General features: G+C 37.9%; 1 protein-coding gene across 1 annotated transcript in view; it reads right to left on the bottom strand.

Moving 5' to 3' along the window:
• Positions 1-11,760: 11,760 nt before the first annotated feature.
• Positions 11,761-17,544, bottom strand: part of LOC128690865 (ribosome biogenesis protein NOP53) — a 39,366-nt gene continuing 33,582 nt past the window's right edge. The window contains exons 8-10 of the mRNA XM_053779620.2: positions 13,709-13,828; positions 13,307-13,450; positions 11,761-12,337 (exon numbers count right to left, since the gene is read on the bottom strand). Coding sequence (XP_053635595.2) covers positions 12,241-12,337; positions 13,307-13,450; positions 13,709-13,828 — 361 coding nt within the window. The 3' untranslated portion in view covers positions 11,761-12,240. The remainder of the gene's footprint in view (positions 12,338-13,306; positions 13,451-13,708; positions 13,829-17,544) is intronic.

Raw genomic sequence — 17,544 nt, 5'->3', positions numbered from 1 at the left:
TGTGAAAATGCTGGCCAACTCTAGTAAATGCCCTTGAATTACTCTTAAAAACAGCCATGTACGTTACTTCATCTGTTGTTTTGGAATCTTCTGTTTACACACTCATGAGAATGTGACAGTATTCAAGGAAGATGAAAAAGATATGTGCAACAGCTTAGTATCTTTATTGTGGAAACATTTCGCTATAATTATAATCAAAACCAAGCGCTAAACCCGCTAGGGTCACGACATTTCGCCAACAGTGGCTTTGTCAGTAAAATAGAAAATACTGTAATTACTGAAGATGGTGGAAGATGTGAGGAAATTTGAGGTGATTGGTACCTTACCTTGATGGGTGTTCAATCCTTCAGCTTAGATTAATCTAAAGTAGATGCTTGAGGATGGAGATTTGTATACTGGAGACAGGCAAAGCATAGCTTTGCAACTACATCACAGGTAGGCAGAGCCCATGTATCAACTGCTTTTTTTTCAACAAGTCGGCCGTCTCCCACCGAGGCAGGGTGACCCAAAAAAGAAAGAAAATCCCCAAAAAGAAAATACTTTCATCATCATTCAACACTTTCACCACACTCACACATTATCACTGTTTTTGCAGAGGTGCTCAGAATACAACAGTTTAGAAGCATATACGTATAAAGATACACAACATATCCCTCCAAACTGCCAATATCCCGAACCCCTCCTTTAAAGTGCAGGCATTGTACTTCCCATTTCCAGGACTCTAAGTCCGACTATATGAAAATAACCGGTTTCCCTGAATCCCTTCACTAAATATTACCCTGCTCACACTCCAACAGATCGTCAGGTCCCAAGTATCATTCGTCTCCATTCACTCCTAACACGCTCACGCACGCTTGCTGGAAGTCCAAGCCCCTCGCCCACTAAATATAATTATAAAAAAAAGTGCTAAACCCACTAGGGTCATACAGCGCTGCAGAGCAGGGGGTTGCTGTTGGAGCATTATTATTATTATAATCAAAAAGAAGCGCTAAACCACAAGGCCTATACAGCACTGACTATTGGAGCAGATTATTATTATTATAATCAAAAAGAAGCACTAAGCCACAAGGGCTATACAGCACTATTGGAGCAGAAAGTAGCCAGGGGTAGAAATGATAAGAGAGGTAAAGTTAGAAAGTAGTGAGGAGTGCTATAGAAGTATTATCAAAGTCTGTGTAATTGGTTGCTGTCAAAAAGTTGAAGAGGGAGTCTATGTCAAAGGTAGGGCCATCAGCAAGGAGGGAAGATAAATTATTATTATTATTATTATTATAATCAAGGGGGAAGCGCTAAACCCGGAGGATTATACAGCGCCTGGGGGGGGGATGTGGAAGGCATTCAGGCTTAATTCGGGGAACTGGAGCATAGATCCAATTCCCTAAATCAAGAGCCCCTCACCAACATCAAGGAACCTTCCTTGAGGGGAGGGAAGATAAAGGGTATTAGAAATTGGCACATCAGCACTTGGCTTAATCTAATTCAATAACTGGTTGGATGAAGCTACATGATGCAGGAGTTACTTTCAAAGCTTCATAGATATGGCATCTTGCATTAATGTTTTGTACCTGCAGCAATAATAATTATTATAATCAAAAAGAAGTGCTAAGCCACAAGGGCTATACAGCGCAGCAATAATAAGCTTATACAATTATGGTTTAGAAAATATATTTTCCACAAATATGGCTAATGGAGATGGAATTTTTTTATTCTATACAATAACCAGAGAATGCCTCTTGGTTGCCTTCAAACTTTTTAGGATTTTATTTATCAAACGAAGCTCTGCATTGGCTTTGGGTTGTGTAAGCTTTGTTTTGCCAATTTTATTGAACTGGTTTCTGTGCAATAACTGAGATTATAATCAAATTATTATTATAATCAAATCAAGGGGGAAGTGCTAAATCCATAGGATTATACAGCAGGGGGGGATGGATGTGGAAGGTATTCAGGCTTAATTCAGGGAACTGGAACACAGATCCAATTCCCTAGATCAAGAGCCCCTCACCAGCATCAACGAACTTTCCTTGAGGAGTTTACAATCAAAACCAGGCACTAATTGACTGGGCATATCCCTTAGGATTGGCCTCAAACCTTAAATACTGGTGTATTATTATTATCAAAACTGAGTGCTAAACCCACTAGGATTATACAGCTAAATGCTGGAGTAGCTTGCTTAAAAGGGATTGATTATGAGCAGTGTATGTGCCAATTTTATTGAAATTGGGAAAATTAAAATACTGCAATTATTTATAAATGCCTCAGGTTTAATTCCTTAGATCAATCATCATAGGAGAATGCTAAACCCATAGGAATTACAAAGCACCTGTGAGGGGAGGGGAGCCATTCAGGCTTAATTCAGGTCACTGGGGCACAGATCCAGTTCCCTAGAACAAGAGCCCCTCACTAGAATCAAGGAACTTCCCTTAAGGGCCAAGGAAGCAAAGTCGTTAAAATTCCTCAGATCAAAAGCCCTTCACCAGCATTAAGGCACCTTCCTTATAGGGCCAGGCATGGATACTAAGTCTCAATGAACTTGGAGCAAACCCTATTAAGTAATCTTGTCTTAATTAAAATTAACCAAAGTTTCTTCCTTATCCTTATCAGCTAGGAATTGGAAATTTGAAGGTCATATTAACTGTGATAATTATTTTTATTTCATGGGGAAGGGGGCAAGTGAAGGGGTACACTAAACTGTAGGGTCATACAGTGCCTTGGGGAATGGGAGATAATCAGATTCAATCCAAGGAGGCAAAGGTAGATCTAATTCTAATGCCCTTCACTAGCATCAGGGCACCTCCTTTGAATGGTATAAGCACAGCATTTGACTTATTTGGAAAGGCAGTAGATAAATCTTTGAAACTTTCATAAGTCAACATTAAATGTCAATGTTAAGACAATTGTCCTATGGCCCAGCATGTATTTGCCTCTGAGGCTAAGCTGGAGAATTGGAGGCAGCAGGTTCATTTTTTTTGTTTAACACATGGATGTAGCTTTTATTTATTTTTTTTAGTGTATAAATCTCCCTCAAAAAAAAAAAAAAAACACCTTAATCCAAGAAACTGGTCCTACCCTTGCATCCCCTTGGATGCCGGTGTCTTGGTGCCAGTGAGGGACTCTTGATCTAAGAAAGTTGACTCATTTTCCCATTCCTTGAATTGAATCTGATTACCTTCCATTCCCTATGAATTTCATGACTCCTATCAATTTAGCAATTCCCTTTGATTACAATAATTCCTTTTATCTAACCTGATTGCCTTCTATTGTCCTAAATAACCCACACAGGCTTAGTGCTTGTCATCTTTAATAGTAATTTATTTTAACACCAGCCATTTCCGACCCAAAAAAGAATAATGTATGGTCCCTATGGGTTTAGTGTTTTCTTCCACTTATATAACTGAAAGAGCTGTACATTCATATAGACCTTTTAAAAGTCCAATGTTTGTTAGCAAGATCAAGCTAATCATTACTATCACTAAATGTCCAGACATCTAAGACATACATGCTAAATATATATTTTTTTTAACACGTCGGCAGTCTTCCACTAAGGCAGAGTGACCCAAAAGTAAGAAAAACCCAAAAAGAAAGGAGAAACTTTCACTATCAGTCAACACTTTCACCATCACTCATACATAATCACTGTCTTTGCAGAGGTGCCCAGATACAACAGTTTAGACAGTCACTCCAAACTGCCAATATCCTAAACCCCTCCTTAAAGTGCAGGCATTGTACTTCTCATTTCCAGGACTCAAAGTATAAATAGTGAAATATGTCCTCCAACACAATTTTAATAGGATACAGCTTATATGAATCACATTTTTAGCACAAACACTTTTAAAAAAAAACTATACTATAATGCTCTGCTTCACATTTTCAAAGTATATACCATGATGCATATAGTATCAATAAAATAAATCTATCTTACAAACCATGGTATGGGTGGGGATTGAACTCGCGGTGAGCGAGTCATATAACTCCAGACCAACATGGGTTCAGTCCCCGCCTGTACCGTGGTTAATTTGCAAATGTGCCATTATGATTTTTTGAGTATCTTAGTTATTCCTATTTCTTATAGTATCATTGCTTCCCTTCTACCAGGGTGGACATAAAGGGCAAGCCAATGTGACACAAGCTTAGGGTGCCACAAGTTTAGGAGGTGCCAAAAGTCAAAGAATTAAAAGAAAAATAGACAAACAAGAATTTGCCACCTTAAAATAATGTCTGATAATAACCATGAAGATGAAGTTAGGACGACAGAAGAAAACTGTAGTACCAACTTTCCTAACATTTGAGACAATGCAATACAGCCTCTCCTCACTTAACAATGGAATCCCATTTTTAAGACCACATTGGTAAACAAATTCATTGCTAAGTGAGGAGCATACTATGATGGTAGTGGGTTTGTGTCAACCATCTTTGATATTGTTTTAATGTCACCTTTGCACCATTTAACATTTCTGGTATATTTTTAAATGTTTATACAGTAGTGTACTGTATATTGTAATAAACAGAATAGAGGAAATCAGCTCTAATGTACAAAATATTACTGAGTTATGCATACTGGTCAGAGAGCCTGTCGTAAGTCTGAGCCATCAGTAAATGTGTACGTCGCTAAGTGAGGAGAGGCTGCATAGTCAATGACAGACATTCACGAGTTGATTGCAAATCCGTATGATTTGAATAATGCCACAAATGCGTGACATGTCAGGTGTGAATTATGTGTATTTAGAAATTCCGTTTACAGATGGTGTCGTAAGAGGTGACTAAAATGTCAGGAGCAAGAGGCTAGTAAATTTAAAAGGAGGAGCTTTTGTTTTTTCTTTTGGGCCACCCTGCCTCAGTGGGATACAGCCAAGTTTGTTGATAGTAGTAGTAGTTTACAGATGGTGATCAGAAAAATATCTTCAGCATCAATCTGTATACAATTCACATGCTCAAACAAGTTTATTGCAGCATTGGCAAATCTTTTTAGTGGTACCGAGAATTATTGTAATATTGAAATTCAGCAAAACTTTTCAGTTTCATGCTGAAATAAGATCGACTGAATGGGTTGGCAACCTCATCAATGGAACATGCTATTACCAATGATTGCCAAGAACTGCAGGTGCTAGGACCCAAAAAGTTAATTGTTGAAGCCAAAAGTTTTACTAGTATGCAAGATATTAATGCTAATACTTGTTCACTGAATTAAAATTAAGATACAGTGGAACCCCGAGTTTTGGCCACCCTGAGTATCAGCTGCTTCGAGTTTCGACTGCTTTTTTCGGCTAAATTTTGTTCCAAGTTTCGGCTGTTGCCTCATATTTTGGCCGGCGTACCAGACCTGTCCACCTCCTCGCGCAGGGGTCATGAGCCAGTCTAGCTTTGTTTATCCTTGAGTGAATATTACCCTGGGCACTCATTTGAACATTTCACAATAAATTCATTGCATTTAGTGCTTGTTTATTGATTGTGACTGAAATAAGCCACCATGGGCCCAAAGAAACTTCATAGTGGCAGCCCTTTGGTAAAGAAAGTGAGAAACACCACAGAAGTGAAGAAGGAGATAGTACAAAAATATGAGAGTGGCATACGTGTGGGCGAGCTTGCCAGGATGTACGTTAAAAACAAATCAACAATCACTTCTATCCTGGCGAAGAGAAAAGTGTTGACATGTTAACAAAAAATGGAACACAAACAGTCAAAGAGGTTGAGAAGTTGTTGGTGGTGTGGATCAACAATAAACAGACAGCAGGTGATAGTGTTTCAGAGTCAATCATTTGTGAAAAGGCAAGGGAGCTGCATGCTGATCTTGTAGAGAAAATGCCTGGAACCTGTGCTGATGTTAGTGAATTTAAGGCCAGCAGAGGCTGGTTTGACAGATTTGAGAAGCGTAGTGGCATACACAGTGTTGTAAGGCATGGTGAGGCTGCCAGTTCTGACAAACTGGCGACTGAAAAATTCTTTCAACCACACACCGGCCGTATCCCACCGAGGCGGGGAAGCCCAAAAGGAAAAAACAAAATTTTCTCCTTTTACATTTAGTAATATATACAGGAGAAGGGGTTACTAGCCCCTTGCTCCCGGCATTTTAGTCACCTCTTACGACACGCATTGCTTACGGAAGAAGAATTCTGTTCCACTTCCCCATGGAGATATAAGGAAATAAACAAGAATAAGAACTAGAAAGAAAATAGAAGAAAACCCAGAAGGGTGTGTATATATGTGCTTGTACATGTATGTGTAGTGTGACATAAGTGTAAGTAGAAGTAGCAAGACATACCTGAAATCTTGCATGTTCATGAGACAGAAAAAAGGACACCAGCAATCCTACCATCATGTAAAACAATTACAGGCTTTCGTTTTACACTCACTTGGCGACTGAAAAATATGTGCACGAATTTGAGGGGTACGTAGAGGCTGAAGAATTCAAACCCCAACAAGTGTTCAATTGTGACAAAACAGGCCTCTTTTGGAAGAAAATGCCAAAGAGGACCTACATTATTCAGGAGGAAAAGGCACTGTCAGGAGACAAGCCTATGAAAGACAGGCTAACTCTTTTGTTCTGTGCTAATGCTAGTGGGGAATTTAAAGTGAAGCCTTTACTGGTGTATCACTCAGAAAATCCCAGTGTGCTCAAGAAAAACAATATGATCAAAAGTAAATTGTGTGTGTTGTGGAAAGCTAATCATAAGGCATGGGTCACGAGGCAAATTTTCAAAGAGTGGGTCCATGAAGTGTTTGGCACCCAGTGTGAAAAATTACCTCCTGGAAAATAATTTGCCACTCAATTACCTCTTGGTAATGGACAATGCTCCTGCTCATCTTCCAAACTTAGTAGACCTCTTTTCTAGGGACTTTAGTTTTATAACAGTGAAGTTCTTGCCTGCTAACACCACTCCTCTCCTCTAGCCCATGTACCAGCAGGTCATTTCTAATTTCAAAAAACTTTACACAAAAGCAGTGTTTGAAAGGTGCTTTGAAGTGACATTGGACACTGAACTGATCCTAAGAGAGTTCTGGATGAATCACTTCAATATCTACAACTGAATAAGCCTTATAGGTAAGGCTTGGGAGGGAGTGACTTCCAGGACTTTGAACTCTGCTGGAGACAATTGTGGCCACAATATGTCCTCCAGAGGGATTTTGAAGGGTTTGAGGCTGACCCTGATCCTGCCAACCCTCTGCCTATTGTGGAAGGTATTGTGGCATTGGGCAAGTCCATGGGGTTGGAGGTGAATGGCGAGGATGTGGAAGAGTTAGTGGAGGCCCACAGGGAAGAGCTAACCACTGACGAACTGCAAGAGCTTCAACTGAAACAGCATCAGACCACAGCTGAGGAACTTGCTTCAGAGGAGGAAGAGGAAGTGAAGGAGGTGCCTTCTTCAGTGATTAAGGACATGTGTGCAAAGTGGAATGAGTTGCAAAGTTTTGTTGAAAAGTATCACCCTGACCAAGCTAAAACAAGCCATATCTACATGTTCAGTGGCAAAACCTTGTCCCATTTTAGGGAAATCTTAGAGATGCCAGAAACAGAGCACTCTTGAGAGTTATTTTGTGCTACAGGGGTCCAGTGACTCTCACGCTGGTCCTAGTGGCATTAAAGACAAAGAAGGGAAGTAACCACAAATAAGGACTTGTTACCTAAAGTCTTACTGGCATCTTCCAGATGCCAGTAAGACTCTTCAATAAAGGTACATAAATGTGATTTTAAATGTTTATTTATGTATTGTACTACTCATTTAAGTACTATATACATGTATATGTTTTAAGTACTATATGTATGTTAAACCTAGGTAGTAGGTTTGTAGACAACAACCACCCAGGGAGGTACTACCGTCCTGCCAAGTGAGTGTAAAGTGAAAGCCTGTAATTGTTTTACATGATGGTAGGATTGCTAGTGTCTTTTGTCTGTCTCATAAACATGCAAGATTTCAGGTGTCTTGCTACTTCTACTTACACTTAGGTCACGCTACACATACAAGCATATATATACACACCCCTCTGGGTTTTCTTCTATTTTCTTTCTAGTTCTTGTTTATTTTCTCTTATCTCCATGGGGAAGTGGAAAAGAATTCTTCCTCCATAAGCCATGCGTGTTGTAAGAGGCAACCCCTTCTCCCGTATAAATTACTAAATTTAAAAAGAGAAACTTTTGTTTTTCTTTTTGGGCCACCCCGCCTCGGTGGGATACGGCAGGTGTGTTGAAAGAAAGATGTATGTTAAACTATAGTTTTTCTTTAAAAAATGTATTTTTTGTGAATATTTTTGTGGGTCTGGAACAGATTAATTGTATTTACATTATTTCTTATGGGAAATATTGATTCAACTTTCTGCCATTTCAAGTTTAGGCCTAGCTCTTGAAACAGATTATGGCCCAAACTCGGGGTTCCACTGTACACGTTTTTATTTTAAAGTTTTAATAAAATAAATTTGATGAAATAAACAACAAAATTACATAACAAATTCAACCCTTTGACTGTCACGGCCGTATATATACGTCTTACGAGGTACCGTGTTTGACGTATATCTACTCATAAATTCTAGCGGCTTCAAATCAAGGAGGAGAAAGATGGTAGGCCCACATATGAGAGAATGGGTCTGTGTGGTCAGTGTGCACCACATAAAAAAAATCCTGGAGCACGCAGTGCATAATGAGAAAAAAAAAAACTCCGACCGTTTTTTTTAATTAAAATGCAGACTTTGTGGTCTATTTTCATATAGTATTTATGGTTGTATTCTTGTTTTCTTGGTCTCAATTGATAGAATGGAAAACATATTATAGAAAAAGAGATGATTTTGATTGATTTTACTATAAAAAGAACCTGGAAATGGAGCTCAAAGTAGGGGAAATGTTTGATTTTTGCTGATGTTCAAAAGTAAACAAATGACATCATTGTCCAATAAATGTCCAACTAGCCATTCTAATATGCAGTCATGAATGGGTTGATGTTATTTATACAATTATTACAGTATTGGAGTAGTCTGCATAATAGTAAATCTTCTATTTTTTGTTTGAATAAAAATTCGAAATAGAAAGCAAGAGTAATATCAGAGGGGCCTGGAGACATGACTGATGAACAAAGAAAATGTTATTTTAGAGCCAGGAATGTTTGCATTGATCATTCTGGACCTTATTTTGAAATTGTCATATTTTTTAATTTTCGTGAAATTGGCCAAATTGCAAATTTCTGACCACGTTATTGGGTAGTTAAGATTGGTAAATGGGCAGTTTCTTGTACTCAGTTGATAGAAAAAATGGAGTTCTAAAGAAATAGCTATGAGTTTGGTCGACTGGAACAATGGAATTAGCCGAAAATAGGGCTCAAAGTGGGCAAAATCGCCAATTTGTAAATATTGCCAAGGTCGCTAACTTTGCGAGAGCGTAATTCTGTCAGTTTTCCATCAAATTTCGTTTTTTGGTGTCATTACAATCGGAAAAAGATTCTCTATCATTTCATAAGAAAAAATATTTTTTTTTTTTTTTTAATTTTGCGACACCAGGAGACACCTCAGGATTGGGGGCTGCGACAGTCAAGGGGTTAAACAAAGCAACCATCTACCACGGGTCCCTCCACCCCTCAAAAAAAAAAAAAAACACTGCCCCTCACTCAAGTGCTGTTATGCTCAAAGTGTGCTAACATCATAGTTCAGATGACTCTCCAAGCAGCAACATCCTCACATCACCTTCTGAGTGCAATCACTGTACATCCCACCACCAGGACTCAAGCCCAGTTAACCAGTTTCCCTGAATCCCATCATGAATGTTAATCACCTACTCACCTTGCTCACACTTCAACAGCACAATGTCATAAAAATCACTTGTCCATTCACTTCCAACTAACATGCTTACACAAGCCTGCTGCATGTTCAAGTCACAACCCCTTAATTTAAGAGTGCGGAGTGTCACAATTAAAAAAAAAATTGTAATAAAGTTGGTAGAATTACCGACAATATGTAAAGTAAAAGGACACAAGTGCAACTAATGTGACATTTATTGTGGCAACGTTTCGCTCTCCAGGAGCTTTATCAAGCCATTACGTAATGGCTTGATAAAGCTCCTGGAGAGCGAAACGTTGCCACAATAAATGCCACATTAGTTGCACTTGTGTCCTTTTACTTTACAAAAAAAAAATTATCTTCTGAAATGCTAGAGAATCTTTTGCTGAAGGTAATCGCAACAAAAATTCAAAATTTGATGGGGAATTATGCAGGTGCTGAGTTGTCCATCGGCATAATTTAACAATGGGAATTTCGCCCACTTTGAATCCTATTTTAAGCCTATTACATTGCTCAACTTCTCAATTCTTAGCTATTTTGCTAACATGCCTTCCATTCCATCTATAAACACAAGAAACTGCCCCAGACAACTGTCAGAAATATGCAGTAAAGTGCACAGAAGTCAGTAATTTGGAAAAAAAAAAAAAAAGGTCGATACCTCACTCTCCCCTCCCCACACACACACACACACACACACACACACACACACACACACACACACACACACACACACACACACACACACATACATACATATACACACACATGTCCAGGCCCAAATTTACCACTCACAGCATATGTGAGAATGACACTAGTGTCAATAACGTAGATCTATGTGAGAGACAGCAAAGGGATTAAGGGTATGGTTCTCCCCCCCCCCCCCAAAAAAAAAAAAAAAAATCGTCCAATTTTGTTTCTTTTTAGTGTACTTTCAGAAACATATATTTAATGAACTGTGACAAAGTTTCAATAAGATCATCCAAGAAACAAATGAGAAAAAAAATGTTTATTGAGTGTGACGCTTGGCAGCATGATGGCACATACTGGCACCGCAAGTGACTCTACGGACACTCCTGACTGATAAAACAAGCCTAACCCGAATTTCTGGGGACATAATATAATGTAATATACCTTATCTTCATGATGAAAAAAATAAATTTGGTACGCTTTTGACATTCACCAAAATATCTATTGTTTAACCCCCAAACAAAACCAAAAATATCTGAGATATGCCAAATGTTGCATCAACATTAATTCACACTTTGTTTATGTTCCCTGTGAAAATCATTTCAATATAATCATTAATAATGGTGCTACGATAAGAAATAGGCCAAAATCTTACTTCCGAGATATTGGGGTAAACGTGCACACACCTGATTATGTAAAAATGGAAAAAAAAAAATCGTGTTACTTTTGGCTTTTTCTATACAATGTAAGTGATTTCTTATAATTTTCCCTGTATTTTACACCATTTTCTCTAGTAAGAGACCAGAGGTACCAAAGGGAGAATGTAATTTATCTATGATGGTCAGGTACTTGAGTAGATCGCTGGCTGCCGCCAACACCCACCCCTCCCTATATGCCAAATATTATTATTTTGGCTGTATTTATCTTATGTCTGCTATCATTTCTGAATAAATGGTATAGGCAGATTAAGTTTATTACTAATAATAGCATTGGCACAAGACATTTTGTGGCCGATGACCAGACAGCTGACGGAGCAAATTCTTTCCCTGCCTCTCCATTTACCTCCTCCTACTATGCTATAGCTCCTCCCACACTGTAATGATATTCAGTGGTAAATTTAGTGTATTAGAAAGAAAAATGAGGCAAAAAATTAAAAAAAAAAAATCTAAAAATTCACCTTATGTTCATACACATATTTATGTGACGCATCACCACAAGACATGTTCAAATAGCTATAATTTGCTGTAGAAACATATTACAATGGGATTTTTACCCAAATGTTGCCAGATTCTTTAACTATTTTCCTGTAAAGAAAACTCATTTTCCATATTTTTTTATTTATTTCGTAATTCATACGCAACAAAGGTCACTGACCCCTTAAAAGTTCCTTTAGCATCTCCCTCTAACCCTTCATGGGATGTCCCCGTATTCCTCCTCCTTTCTACCCTTCAGGTTACTCGTCCTTAGAAAAAGGAGGGAGGAAGGGAGAGGGAAGGACAGAGGTGAAAGCCAAAGTAAAATTGGCTCGAGGTGCTACGATCATTTGAGTTGACCCTGTCTTCTACATTACCTCTTGTACATTCTAATTCCAATTGTATGAATCACTTATCTGACAATTAGACTATGTTCATGCCAGCCCACATTGCAGGTGCCATTCCCAGGGAGCTCAATCTTCAAAATAGCTAAAATTTTTATACGTCCCTAAATTTGGAGTATTATTAAAAAAAAAAAAACTAAATAAATGTGGATTATTCAATGGTATCTGAATATGGAAAATATCCAATAGCAGATGCAGTAACTTTATTCTAACAGTGAATCAACCATCTTCTCAATCTTATCAAACTCTAATTTGTAATTACGCTTCACTGTTTTCTTCAGCTTGTATTTTCTCACCATCCTGCAAAGATAAAAAATGCAATAAGTAATGATTATTCCTAAATTTTTAATACATTTTTTTATATGCTTTACAATATAGTGTACTATAGCTTTTGTAAAGCCTCAACACATCCAGTTCCTGGAACTCTCTTAAAAACTCCTCCAACTATTTGCTCATTAAACACCTATACAGTGGACCCCTGGTTAACGATATTTTTTCACTCCAGAAGTATGTTCAGGTGCCAGTACTGACCGAATTTGTTCACATAAGGAATATTGTGAAGTAGATTAGTCCATTTCAGACCCCCAAACATACACGTGCAAACGCACTTACATAAATACACTTACATAATTGGTCGCATTCGGAGGTGATCGTTATGCGGGGGTCCACTGTACAACTATCCTTCCCATGCTACAGTACCTTATACATTTTATACAAGATATTTATATAACTTTAGTACAACAGACACTAAAAAACTGGTATGCTCGAGACCAAGGTCTTGGTAATTTCTCAAAAGAACTGGCAAATATGCAAGTATACAAATATACAAGTACGAAATTTGATGGAAAACTTATGGAATTATGCTCTCGCTCCAACATTTAAAACCCACATTTCATACCCATATAACCGTGTTGGTATCACTATTAGTTATTTTTTTTTTTCAACAAGTCGGCCGTCTCCCACCGAGGCAGGGTGACCCAAAAAGAAAATACTTTCAATATCACTCAACACTTTCACCTCACTCACACATAATCACTGTAAAATATATTAGTTATTATCAGCATTAATTATTTTTACCATATTTATGAGGAAACTAGTGTACTCTAGTTTACAACATACATGTATTTTTAGTGTACTCTGGTTTGTGTATCAGTAAAGAGATGTAAATCAAGAGAACTTTCACCTCAAGAACTCACCACTCATTAAAGTTTAAAATAAACTGCTATATTCACACTATTTTTAAAACTACTCTGTACATACAATACTTACTTGTGAGGAAGTCTGGGTTCAATCATATTTCTTCGCTGCAGATTCTTAAAACGTTCTTCTAAGAGACTAACAGCTGGAACTACCTCACGCAGGCTTCCAGGCAGCTCATTACCTAGATTCACCACTACATCCTCCTCGTGAAACCTACAATTAAAAGACATTATGAATAATGATATTTCAATAAAATGAACTGTTTGCACAAAAACCCTAATATAATATTTAATCAAGAGAACATTAAATTTAAGTTTATTAAAAATATAACCCCCCAAAAATTATGTGAGAAGTGCATATAGTTACATCAAATTTAAAAGCTTTAATAAGTATGCAAAGAACAAAATAGTCATATTTTAAATCATTTAAACGAAATAATTCACAAGGAGTACACTACAGTATTTTATTCACCTTAGTCTACCGAGGCAACGGGGCATGAACTGACGCTGTTTATGTCTGCCAATGCGGCAATGTTTGCGTGTCTTTAATAGCTCTAAAAATTCATCAATCTCTTTCTGATATGTCTTGACCCTGGAAATAAGGTGCAATTACATTATAGCATATTTTAGATATAATACACTAAATGAAAACTTGTAAAAATATAAAAGGCAATGTTAAAGTTAGTGATTCTCCACTTAACCTGAATATTCTAACACACTGATAATCCATAATTACACTTATGTCTTAGAAAAACTGGATAACCATTGCTAGTTATATTTTATTATCTGAGAAATAAGGCATATTTTAATTTTTTTTGTAATGAATTCAGAATGGAAGAGGATGTGATTAATGAACAGAAGAAAGGTTGCTTTAGTGTCTGGAATGTCTACAGTGTTTATTTTAGACTTTTTAAATTTTGTGTAAAACTGGCCAAATTACCGAATTCTGTAGACTGTACAGGGTAGTTCTGATAGGTAGATAGGGGTTTCTTGTGCTCATTCGATAGAATATTAGGCATACTAGTGAAATAGCTAAAAATTTGATCAAATTGAGCAACTAAATTGCCTTAAAATAAGACTCAAAATGGGCAAAATTCCCATTGCATAAACTGCTCCCTACCACTCACTCTGTGACTGCGTAATTTGACAAGTTTTGTATAAAATTTTGTAATTTTGTTGTCATTACATTCAGGGAGAGATTCTCTATCATTTCAGATTTTTTTTAATGTAGACTGAGCAGTTTTAATTTTGGGGTTCCATACAGTGAAGGGGATTGGTCATGGTTTAAGGCATCTCATACAATTGAATCAAATCTAGTAAGAACGTGTATAATAGACGGGAAGAGGGGGGGGAGATACCCACCCTCAGGAAAATTGGCAAAAATCTAATATTTCCTCTATTTTGAGCCCAATTTCAAGCTACTTCATGGTCTTGAAACCAGCTAAAAGCATCTTTGTTTCAGTAGCATATCTTCCATTCTATCAAATGACACCAAGAAACAGCCAATTAAGCTATAAAAACCATCCTACAAAACACCTCAAATTTACTATTTTAAACCAAACACTAGGTTAGAGCTTTGTGGGGCAGGATTTTTTATATACTGTGTGTGTACACTGCACAGACCCATTCTCTCTTATATAGGCCAAAATTCAACACTCCGTGCTTATCTGAGGGAACTGACCTAAAAAGTAGGTCTATGTGAGGGACCCTGGTGCCAATGATGTAGATCTATGTGAAGGACAGTGAAAGGGTTAAGAAGTTAATCTTAATTTCACTAAGTTATAGCATGTACCATCAACTGGGACTGCTTTAAATGCCGATAAAAACTAAAAATCCTAGGTAGTATGTTGGTAGACAGCAACCACCCAGGGAGGTACTACCGTCCTGCCGAGTGAGTGGAAAACAGAAGCCTGTAAGTATTTTACATGATGGTAGGATTGCTGATGTCAATTTTCTGTCACATAAACATGCAAGATTTCAGGTACGTCTTGCTACTTTTACTTAGGTCACACTACACGTGCATGTACAAGCATATATATACACACCCCTGAGTTTTCTTCTATTTTCTTACTAGTTCTTGTTCTTGTTTATTTACTCTTATCTCCATGGGTAAGTGGAACAAAATTCTTCCTCCGTAAGCCATGTGTATTGTAAGATGTGACTAAAATGCCAGGTGCAAGGGGCTAGTAACCCCTTCTCCTGTATACATTACTAAAGTCAAAAAGAGAAACTTTCAATTTTTTTTTTGGGCCACCCTGCCTTGGTGGGATACTGCTGGTTTGTTGAAAGAATAATAATAATTATCAGATACCATATGTAAATGTGTTTATATGAAATGAATAATAAATTATTCCATTTCCTGCCATATAAGATGCAACAGAACACTACACACACACACACACACACACACACACACACACACACACACACACACACACACACACACACTAATTTTAGAAGAATTTTTCTCAGTGTATCATATTTACAATTTACCACTACCACTAAAAAGACTGTCAATTAATTTTTTTGGATATTCTAGATCATATACTACTTCATAAATCTTCCATATTTCCTTATCTATCACCTCTGGGCTGCAAATGCACAGAGCTCTCAAAAATATGGAGAATACAGAACATTTAATTCTCATGATGTGAAGGAGGACAGTATACATAACTGCAGTTGTTCATTTTCTGTATACAGTGGCACCCCGGTTTTCGTCCTTAATCCGTTCCAGAAGGCCGGTCGAAATCCGAAGTGGACATAACCCGAAGTAATATTCACTAACAGCAGCACTCGTTCCAGGCATTTTCTTTACAAGATCTGAATGCAACTGCCTTGCCTTTTCGCAAATTATCCCATCCACAACACTATCTCCCGTTAACTGTTTTTCACTGATCCACACCAACAACAACAACACATCTTCGATTGTTTGTGATATTTGTTTTGTTAGCATATTTACCTCTTTCACAACATCAGCTTCCACGATTTTTACTTTCTTTGCCAGGATGGAATTGTTGATTTGGACTTCCAGTATAGTTTTACCAACGCTCTTATATGGGTGTGAAGCATGGGTGATGAATGTTGCATCGAGGAGAAGGCTGAAGGCAGTGGAGATGTCATGTCTGAGGGCAATGTGTGGTGTGAATATAATGCAGAGAATTCATAGTTTGGAAGTTAGGAGGAGGTGTGGGATTACCAAAACTGTTGTCCAGAGGGCTGAGGAAGGGTTGTTGAGGTGGTTCGGATATGTAGAGAGAATGGAGCGAAACAGAATGACTTCAAGAGTGTATCAGTCTGTAGTGGAAGGAAGGCAGGGTAGGGGTCGGCCTAGGAAAGGTTGGAGGGAGGGGGTAAAGGAGGTTTTGTATGCGAGGGGCTTGGACTTCCAGCAGGCATGCGTGAGCGTGTTTGATAGGAGTGAATGGAGACAAATGGTTTTTAATACTTGACGTGCTGTTGGAGTGTGAGCAAAATAACATTTATGAAGGGGTTCAGGGAAACTGGCAGGCCGGACTTGAGTCCTGGAGATGGGAAGTACAGTGCCTGCACTCTGAAGGAGGGGTGTCAATGTTGCAGTTTAAAAACTGTAGTGTAAAGCACCCTTCTGGCAAGACAGTGATGGAGTGAATGATAGTGAAAGTTTTTCTTTTTCGGGCCACCCCTGCCTTGGTGGGAATCGGCCAGTGTGATAATAAAAAAAAAAAAAAATATATCCTGGCGAGCTCAGCCACACGTATGCCACTTTCATATTTTGATACAAGTTCTTTCTTGAATTCTATCACATTTCTCACCTTCTTTACCAAAGGGCTGGCATTCTGAACTTTCTTTGGCCCCACAGTGACTTATTTTGCAGTTGCACTCAATAAACAAGCACCAAAAAACAATGGATGAACGAGCAGAGTTTCGGTCACTCGAGAAGTGACAGATGGAGACTGAGTCAGGCTGCGGGGTCCTGGGCAGGTGGACACATCTGATAAAGACAATTTCTGAGTCGATGTACGAAACCCGGAGTAAAAATTTGCCAAAAAAAGTGGTTGAAATCTGAATTGTACGATATTCAGACTAGACGAAAACCGGAATTTTACTGTATATTAAATTTCATTAAGTTCTTATTTCCCCTTAATAATTAAAACATCTAAAAAGGCAATGAGTTATTTTGTTCAAATTTAACAATAAATATTATGGATGGGGTTAGACTTTAATTCAAGTAGGAAATGGTTTATATCTATATACTTGTGCATGATTGCATACATACATCCAGCAGGCATGTGTGTGAGCATGTTAGAAGTGAGTGGAGGCAAATGTTTT

The sequence above is a fragment of the Cherax quadricarinatus genome, chromosome 24 (assembly GCF_038502225.1).
Source record: "Cherax quadricarinatus isolate ZL_2023a chromosome 24, ASM3850222v1, whole genome shotgun sequence".
NCBI classification, from domain to species: domain Eukaryota; kingdom Metazoa; phylum Arthropoda; class Malacostraca; order Decapoda; family Parastacidae; genus Cherax; species Cherax quadricarinatus.
Note: the sequence above shows the minus strand (reverse complement) of the source record. Positions and strands in the feature narration are given on the sequence as shown.